Source organism: Sceloporus undulatus, chromosome 6 (assembly GCF_019175285.1).
Source record: "Sceloporus undulatus isolate JIND9_A2432 ecotype Alabama chromosome 6, SceUnd_v1.1, whole genome shotgun sequence".
Taxonomy (NCBI): domain Eukaryota; kingdom Metazoa; phylum Chordata; class Lepidosauria; order Squamata; family Phrynosomatidae; genus Sceloporus; species Sceloporus undulatus.
The window spans coordinates 22,488,585-22,498,649 of NC_056527.1; the positions used below are offsets into that span (position 1 = coordinate 22,488,585).

The 10,065-nt window shown below is 39.8% G+C and overlaps 1 protein-coding gene across 11 annotated transcripts in view; it reads left to right on the forward strand.

Moving 5' to 3' along the window:
- Window positions 1-10,065, forward strand: part of LOC121933287 (protein adenylyltransferase SelO-like) — a 46,721-nt gene that overhangs the window by 28,325 nt on the left and 8,331 nt on the right. For 10 of the 11 annotated variants that reach the window (XM_042472787.1, XM_042472783.1, XM_042472790.1 and 7 more), the window contains 5 exons: window positions 565-648; window positions 2,703-2,832; window positions 4,157-4,201; window positions 4,310-4,391; window positions 4,478-4,570. In XM_042472787.1, coding sequence (XP_042328721.1) covers window positions 565-648; window positions 2,703-2,832; window positions 4,157-4,201; window positions 4,310-4,391; window positions 4,478-4,570 — 434 coding nt within the window. Of the gene's footprint in view, window positions 1-564; window positions 649-2,702; window positions 2,833-4,156; window positions 4,202-4,309; window positions 4,392-4,477; window positions 4,571-5,368; window positions 5,775-10,065 lie in introns of those variants that run through there. The other variant, XM_042472792.1, reaches the window with a different exon arrangement.

A 10,065-nucleotide genomic window follows, 5' to 3' on the forward strand; every position in this document is an offset into this window, starting at 1 on the left:
TTACATCATTTGGAGTTATTCATCTTAGGGAAAAAGGCACATAAGTAAAGACAAGACAGACAAGACAGATAGACAAAGTTCCTGCATGGCAGGGGGTTGGAATGGATGGCCTTTGTTGCCTTTTCCAACTATATGTTTCTATGTTGTGGTTTATTAGCATGTATCTCCTGTCAGTTTAACCCTTTGTGGTTTGGGAGGAGTCCTCAAATGACTGGTGGCAATCATTACATACGTATAAAAGTATGCATGGTGTGAAAGAGCAGATAAGGAGATGCTCTTCTCCCTCTCTCACTATGCTAAAACTCTGACCATCCACTGAAGGTGAATGATGGGAAATTAAAGACAAATAAAAGGAAGTAGTTCTTCACGCAACTACAGAATGCACTGCCACAAGATGTAGACACAAATGCCAACCTGAATGGCTTTAAAAAGGGATGGGGGCTATCAATGGCTACTGATTAAGGTGGCTGAAACTCACTGTCCCTCTGGAACATTTCACATAGGCAACTGGTTGAACATAATAGGCCTCCAGCTTGGCTTTCTCATTTTCTCATTTAATTTTAGGTGTGTGCAACACTGACAATTTCAGCCTCTTGTCTATAACCATAGATTATGGCCCGTTTGGGTTTATGGATTCTTATGATCCAGGTGAGTATAGCCTAAGTCAGTTCAGAATTGATTTTGTCTGAGATATAAGATATTGAATTATAAACAAATGATGCAGTTTGACTACATCTGCATGTGTGTGCTTAGTTTGTGTTATATTTATTATTATTTATGGTATTTATACCCTGCCCTTCTGCCCTAAAGGCTCTCAGGGCGGCTTATAATAATAATTATTTTTAATTAAACGGTTCCCTGCCCTCAGGCTTACAATCTTAAAAAGACACGACACAAAAGGAGAAGGGAATGGTGGTGGGGAAGGGGATCAGATCCAGCAGTTCTTCTCTCCCTCTGAGGCCTGGAACAAGGCAGATGGACTGGAGGGAGGGCTCTGCTTCTTAATCTAAGCCAGGCCCAATGGAGCTGGGCCTGTATCTCTCCATCCATGGCCAGATACATTCTGCGTTCTGATTTTTATGCAGAGTTAGGCAGTTAAAAGGTTAATTGGGTTAGAAAGAACACAGAGAGGGGAAAGGGTGGAAAGACTGGGGTTAGAATTCGTTTGATGAGGAAATGGAGAATTATGAATATCAGTGGGGAAAGTTAGTAAAAGTTTACAAAGCTTTTTGTTATGACTTTGGGATCTGGTTTATGATTGATTGACTATTAGATGGATTGATTAATTAATTAAAATGTTTCTATCCTGCCCTATATTATAGAATCTCAGAACAGTATGCAATAAAGCCACCTTTGTGGTTTTATTCTGAACTTTTTGACTCATATCTGCCCACTATAGGGAATGAACAGTAGATACTGTATGGCAACAAATACAAATGAAAATAACACCATAACCTGGAAAGCAAACACTTAGCAGGATCACAAGGTTTCAGCATGTACTACCCTGGTTGGCAGTGAATGTGTGCAATGGGCGATTCTGAATTTCTGGCTCAGATTCTTTTTTCTCTGGAGGACAGTTGCCAGGGTCACTACCTCCCTGCTTGAGGATGAACAGCACATTGTCAGAGATGGGAACCATCCAATTAAAAAGATTGTATGTACAGCGCTGTGTAAATTTACAGTGCTTTATAAATAAAGGTTAATAATAATAATAATAATAATAATAATAATAATAATAATAATAGATGCCCACAAAATTGACATGGTGAGGAGGGAATGCAGAATGCACAAAATAAGAATCTGTCCCAGTATTCTCTGTGACATCTCAGAGGATTCCACAGGGCTTTTACTTCATGTGCAGGAAGTGAGTATGAAGCAGGACATGAGCGTTTTTGGCCTACTGCACGCACTTTTATTTCCCATTAGAAGTTGCACCAGATAAGTGAAGCATAGCATACAAGAGATTCATGGACCACTTTTGATCCAAGTGCCTTCTCTTTGTGTGATTCTCAAGGTTCTAAATTTCATATGCATTACATAAGCCATGCTTGTATGGCCAACCTATGGAATATACAGTCTTTTTTAGCTGTATTTTATGTGTGTGAGAGTGTGTACGCTGAATGACTATGTCCCTGATTACAAGCATGGCAAATTATTTTGGACACTGGGCAGATCTTGTCAATGCAGATTTACTGGAGGGAAAAGCAATAAATGTGTAATTTCTTTAAACATGAAAACTGAAGTTCAGAGATTGCTCTCTTGTTTCGGGTGGCATATAGTTGTATGCTTAACATTAGCCTTTTATATGTCCAAAAACATTGAAAATGCATTAGTGCTTAACAGCCTGTTTTATGTCCAAGAACATTGAAAATGCATTGTATGTACAGCGCTTTATAAATAAAGGTTAATAATAATAAGAAACTGATGCCTTAAACATCTAAGTTTCCCATTTATAAAACGAAAATAATATAACTGCCATCTGTAAATTGTATACTAACCACATTGTCTTTCTTTAGCAAATATTAGTTCTTAGGGCTAATAAACTGTAAACAAATATCTTTGTGTTTATAGACTTCTGGATGAAATATTGTAGTGCCTGAAGGACTTTTTTTTAGCTTGAATCAACATGAAAAACAAGCCTGCTTAAATGTTGCCTATATATTCTGAATATTCTGTTGTACAAAAATGCCACTTTGTTTCAGATTTTGTCCCAAACACATCAGATGATGAAAGACGATATAAAATAGGAAACCAGGCAAATGTTGGGATGTTTAATCTGAACAAGCTGTTACAGGCTCTAAACCTTTTATTGGCTCCCAGACAAAAGCAGCTGTAAGTAATCCTTTAAAATGTCTTCACACTTAAAAGAGCTGGTGAGATGAGACATGCTTTAATGACCATATGTGCAGAAGAGAAATATGGTTCTTTAGATTAAATTGTTTTGCAGATCACATATAGGTAATAAACAACATAGTGTTCTTTAGTAGGGGTTTGAATGTTGGATTACAACTCTGGATACCAGGATTGGAATCCCCACTCAGCCATGGAAACCCACTGGTCCATCTTGGGCAAGTCCCATTCAGTTTCAGAGGAAGTCAGAGGCAAACCCTCTGAACAAATCTTTGCAAGAAAACCTCATGATAGGTTCAACATAGCATAGGTCAGAAACAACTTGAAGGCACACAAGGACAAAAACAACAACAAAAAATTATTTAATGATTAATGTAGGAACTTCTTAGGATGGGACCAGTTACACATTGTTGGTTAAAAGGTGACAGTTGGTCAATTCAGATACAACATTCCTGGCTTGCTTAATAGTTAAGTCAAGAAAGAACATTGGGCTAATATCCTGATCCTCTTTACTTCATACTTACTTTCTATAAGCCACTTTCCCAGTATGTCTGAACTAGGAAATGTTGGCTTAATATTAGTTTACTAAATGGGATTTTAAACTGCAAGACTGAAATGCCAAAAGTGGCAAGAGAGGAGAAGGGGCATGCAAGCCTTACACATTCTCAGCAGTATTAACAGGGATGTTATCTCTGAAGGAGGCAAATGACTGTCTTGGATCTTGTCATCCAATATGAGTTTTCCCAGCATCAAAGCTCATTTCCAAAGGTGGTATGATTCAAGTTAATGTGATTAAAGCAGCACAGAATTGTTACCAATTCTCTAAACTAAATGTACCACATCTTGTAATGTCAACATTTCATTGCTTAGCAAAAAGTGCATAAATTGTTTGTAATTTTTTCAAATAAAAGTAGGTTTCAACTGCAAAAATGGATGCTGCTTTTTAGACTAAAAGTGTAAAGTTTTTACAAGTAAAGAGTAATTGTTTGTTATGTGCCTTCGACTCCATCTTATGGCAACCCTCTCACAAGGTTTTCTTGGCAAGATTTATTAGGAGAAGGATTGCCGTTACTTTCCTCTAAGGCTGAGAGAGTGTGATTTGCCCAATGGATTTTCATGGCTGACCAGTGATTTGAATCCTGGTCTCCTAGAGGCCTAGTTGAACTTGAAAATCATGCTGGCTCACACTGGCATTTTAAGAAGAATTATAAAATGATATACTGACATGTGAATTTTGTACAGTTGATCTGTGGGCTTTACACCTATCATACATTTTGATCAAGCATTTCACATCTTCATTTAACAGGGCTTCTCAAATACTTGAGGGATATTCTGAGCAATATTATAGATGGTATGTAATAGCTGAAAGGTAACTTTTTAGCAAAAGATATTCACTTAAACTATTTCAAAGACATTTCCAGCATTATAATGTTAATACATTTGTCTCCTTGACTCTCAGCTTTACAGAAATATTCAAAAGAAAATTAGGTCTCCTAGGCAATGATGATGAGGATAACTATTTGATTGCATTTCTTTTAAAAGTGAGTTTCTTTCTTTGATTAAATATTTGAACTGCAGTTTTAACAGAGTACCAAAGATGACATTAAAATCTGGTAATATTTCTTAGCTCATGGAAGATTCAAGAGCAGATTTCACAATGACTTTTCGGCAGCTCAGTGAGATTTCACAAGACCAACTGAAGGACCTCAGCATCCCCAAGGTAAATATACATTTCATTTGGAGAATGTGTAAATCATTTTAAAACTAGATATATTACTGCATTATGTACAATGACATTTCAGATCCACAAAAGTGATACCTTTATCCAAACAACTAAAATACACAAAATACATGATGCAAGCTTTCAAAGTTCCACTAGCTTCTTCATCAGGCAAAAGTTAAAAATCATATGGAATCAATGGAGCTTCAAAAGGCTGCATCATGTATTTTGTGTATCATGTATTTGGTTGTCTGAATAAAGGTATCAATGTTCTGTGGATTTTGAATCTTAATTGTATTTTGCTATTTGGCCAACATAATAATTAATAATTTGTTTTATTTATATACCGCTATTCCAAAGATCATAGCGGTGAACAGCAAGTAAGCTAATTAGCAAGTAAGCTAATTTGCCCCCAACAGTCTGGGTACTCATTTTAGCGACCTCGGAAGGATGCAAGCCTGAGTCGAGCTTGGGCCCTTTTGCTGGTCTTGAACTCACAACCTTGTGGTCTTGAGTGAATGGCTGCAGTACAGGCATTTACCCACTGCGCCACCAGGGCTCCTGAACATGGCCACCCCTGAAAATGTTTACTGTTTTAAGAGATTATGTCTGCTTCTTTTAAAAGTAATTTGCAAAAAGATGCTTGGTTGGTGATTAAAACTGAAATTATGTGGTGAAAGTAGAACTGATGAATATTGGGTCTTTTTTGTTTGTTTCTGGGAGAAAAGAATGGCTGATTTTAGTAAAACAGCTGTCTGTTCTATCATGGATCTTTCTCTATCTCTGTTTCCATGGCAGCAAAGCATGCAGGAATCTGACTGGTTTCCAACACAGGAGCCAAAGGAGAAGGCGACAATATTTGCGCTGAGAGCAATTGCTTGACAACAGTTATAAAGTCGTAAAAGATGGAGAGCTTATTTTTGTTAACTCACCTTGATCACATAATCTGATACACTGTTTCCATTAGCAAGCTTAAGGTTGGATTGGTCCCACTATTTACTGGCAGCTTACCTTGTCTTAATTCCAGCTGCCCAGTTCATAGCTTCCATGCTATAAAGAATCTATAAAACAGTTTTTGTTGTTGTTTTGTGCCTTATGGTCACACTATCATAGAGTTAAAATAATAGAATCATAAAGTTGGAAGAGACCTCAAAGGCCATCCAATCTAACTCCCTGCCATGCAGAAACACAGAATCAAAGCACCCCCGACAGATGGCCATCCAGCCTCTGTTTAAAAACTTCCAAAGAAGGAGATTCCACCACTCTCTGAGGGAGTGTGCTCCATTGTTGAACAGATCTTACTGCCGGGAAGTTCTTTCTAATGTTCAGATGGAGTTTTCATGGCAAAATTGATTCAGAGGAGGTTTGCCATTGCTTTCCACTAAGAACAACAGAGTGTAACTTGCCCAAAGTTACCCAGTGGGCTTTCATGGCTGAGTGGGGATTTGAACCAACTTTCAAACTGCTACAAGATGACTCATTAAAGAAAACAGTTTAGATTCCTACAGTTTTAGCAAAAATTAAGCAATCTCTGGGTGGCAGAATGCCAAACCTATAACAGTTACTTGACTGTATAGGTTAATTTTGGGGTCCCTTGTTGGACTGTTTTGTTACAGAAATTTAGTTTGCCACTGAGCTGGAGAAGTTACTTTGGCATGCTACAACTCCATGGAGTACAGCTGGTCTTGCTCATTGGGGGGGGGGACTCTGGGAACTGTAGTGCAAAAAATTAACATTCAGGGCTTGTTTTTTGCGTATCTACAGAAGGTGTTGATGTGCACCTTCAAGTCATTTACAGTTTTATGGTGGCCCTAACGCAACCCTATCACTGGGTTTTCTTGACAAGTATTTATTCAGGGGGGTCTGCCTTCCTCTGAGGCTGAGAAAGTGGGCCTCACCCAAAGTCACCCAGTGGGTTTCCATGGCTGAGCAGACATTCAAACCTTAGTCTCCAGAGCTGTAGTCCAGCACTCAAAGTACTACACCATGCTGGCTCCACTGAATATATAGGTTCATGTAAACCTGGAATTAATTCAATCTTTTTATCCTGTGAGAATGTTTAAATATTATATCTGCATACAATTTATTGGATGTTTTATATAATTTTAATTTTTGTATGATTTTTACTTGGCTTTCTAGTGTTTCAATGTGATGATTTTAACTGAGGGTTTTTTTATGTATAAACATTTTTAATTTGTTGTTCTGGAAGCTGTCTTGTGTCCTGTCCTGAGAGAAAGGCATCAAATAAATAAATAACGTGGACTGTTCCCTACCAAAAATGCAGAGTGTTTTATGTGTACTGTTGTGGCAGTTGAATAAACTCACTGTCCTCAGTACTGTCCAAATAGGAGTATTTAATTTTAAATGATGACCTCAGAGATCAGTGCCAGATGATAGGTTTTAGATGCCTGCCAGATGTAATATCCTGCATTGTTAAAACACTCTTACTTTTTGTGTCTAGTTAGCCAGTGTCAGGTTGTGTTCTCTTTTGGATAGTTCCTCTTTCCATCAGTAACCAAAATTCAGCACAGATATTGCAGGAATTATAAACAAACTCATTTTCCATTCAGGAAATACTGCTTGCAAAACAAGCATTCTTTCTACTGATATATTTCCAAACAATAGATTTATAGGCAGGTTTCAAGTCCTTTTGTTACTGGTGTTATGAAATTTCATCTCTTTAGAACTTGTATTATGAAGGAAAATATGATTGATTTTGATTAACCTCCATTTTAGATATGTAATATTTGTGTAGACAGAATCCAGGCAACAAGACCTGTCTTTCTTTCTCCCCACCTACTTGACTTCTGCCTTAGTAATTGTGGTCCTATTAACCTTAAAACACCTCTAAGTACTTAGAAGGGAAGGAAATGGTAACAGCTTTGATAAGAGAAAGTTAGAAATGATGGCCTAAATAATACTACTTATAATAGACCAATAAAAATGAATAGAGCATAATCACAACTAACTCAGGTCCTATTGATTTTAGGTAGATAAGACTAAAATTGGATTTAGCTCTCTATCCTCCTTGGGCTAAAATCATTAGCCTAACAAATGGAAAGCTGATACAGGTGTGGGATAAAATTTGTGATTATGTTTTCATTAGCCCTGCCTCTTGTAGTCTCTAATCCTTAAAGACTTGGAAATTGTTGATTGACTCACATCGCAAGTGGTGGCTGGATATCCTTTCCCCACTTGTAAAAGGCAATTCCCCAACGCTCTTTGCAGCATGTTTTTTTGTAATGCTGTTTAAGAGGTACATGACTGCTTCAAGAAGCAATGCAATCATGTTGACTGGCATTTGGGACAGTTTGAAATAATCTAAACCATTTAACCATTTGGGATCTCATTCCCACTGCATAATAATCTGAACTGGTTTAAATGGCGTTTGTTCGCACTTGCACCAAATTTCTGGTGCGGTTGGCTAAGAGGGGCGAAGCACTAAACCTATTTAAACCAGTTCTTCCAGATCAGTGGCATTTCCCGCTTCATTTGAAATGAATTGATTCAGCACAAGTGTGAACATGCTATCTATTTGATTTGGTTCCTGTGGCGCCATCACCCCTGTGAGGCAGCTCCATGTTGAATCAATCCATTGCTGAATGTGAACGTGAAGTGGATTAAATTGAAATGGGTAGGTTTGATCATGGCTCGGATGTGAATATCCATTTGGTGCTAAATCACTTTATTGATTCAACACAAAAAAAGATTTATTTTGTGTTGGGAATGAGACCTGGGACAGTTTGAAAGACAGTCAGCCCTCCATATCCATGGATTTTTTTATCCACAGAGTCAAGCATCCATGGCTTGAGACTATTTTAAAAATATATAAACTCCAAATAGCAAACCTCGAGTTTGCCAATTTGTCTGAGGAATACTATTTTACAATGCCATTGTATTTAATGGGACTTGGATTTTGGTATCGACGGAGGATCTTGGAACCAAACCCCAGCAGATACCAAGGGCCCACTGTAATCTGGACCATGAAAAATGAAATGGTCCACTAATTGCACCTCAATTTACTTCTTCTTCTTCCGGAATGAGCTTCAGACAGAATAGAATCCAGCTTCAATCGATCTTGGATGAAACGGATTATCTAGACCCATTTCAAACCGGTTTTCGGGCGGGTTACGGGGTTGAGACTGCCATGGTCACCTTGGTCGATGATCTCCGTCTGAGCATAGACAGGGGTAGCGTGTCCCTGTTAGTGCTCTTGGACATCTCAGCGGCTTTTGATACCATAGACCATGGTATCCTTCTGGAGCGCCTGGTAGAGGTGGGAATCGAGGGCACTGCGCTCCAGTGGTTCCGATCCTACCTCTCCGGGAGGTTCCAGATGGTGCAGCTGGGGGACGTGTGCTCCGACAAGAGGGCCCTTACATCTGGGGTTCCTCAAGGAGCCTTTCTGTCTCCCATGCTTTTCAACATTTACATGAAACCGCTGGGAGAGATCATCTGGAGTCATGTGGCGCGGGGTTATCAGTACGCTGATGACACCCAAATAATTTTCTCTATGTCTCCGACTGATGCAGTGACCAAGGATGGCATCTTTCCTCTTGTTGCCTGTCTGGAGTTGGTAATGGGCTGGATGAGGGAAAACAGACTCAGCCTGAATCCAGAGAAAACGGAAGTGCTCGCGATAGGTTCTCCTGGCCTGGGGATGGCGGTGGTTCCACCTGTCCTGAACGGGATCACGCTTCCTGTGAAGGACTCAGTACGCAGTCTGGGGGTGCTTATTGACTCGTCGCTCCATCTTACTTCTCAGGTGGATGTGACGGTCAGGAGCACCTGTTATCAGCTTCGGCTGATACGCCAGCTGCGTCCCTACCTGGACCGGAGGGACCTTGAAACTGTAGTACACGCTCTGGTAACCTCTCGATTGGACTTCTGCAACGCGCTCTACATGGGGCAACCCTTGTACCATACTCGGAAGCTGCAATTAGTGCAGAATATGGCAGCACGACTGGTCACCGGTACTTCCAGGGCCAGTCACATAACACCTATGCTTGAAGACCTTCATTGGCTGCCTATTCGCTTCCGGGTGCAATACAAGGTGTTGGTTATTACCTATAAAGCCCTAAATGGCTTGGGCCCAGGGTACTTGGAGGACCGCCTCTCTCCGTACAATCCGCCCCGCACACTCAGATCAACTGGGCAGCAATTATTAAGAGTTCCAGAGGTCAGATTAGTTACTACCACCAGGAGGGCCTTTACCACCTCGGCTCCCAACCTCTGGAACTCGCTGCCCGCCGAGCTCTGCTCTGCCACCTCCCTGGCCCAATTTAAGAAGGGGTTGAAGACATATCTTTTCGAGCGGGCCTACCCCTGATTCTACCCCCCAGTATACTCTCTCTCCCCTCCTTCGTCAGCTGGTTGAGCTGGCATGAGTTTGCTTGTTTTTATTGTAATGTTTTTAATGTATTTTAATATGTTTGATTGTATGGATTGCTTGTTGTACACTGCCCTGATTTCTAGAAGGGCGGTATAGAAATAAA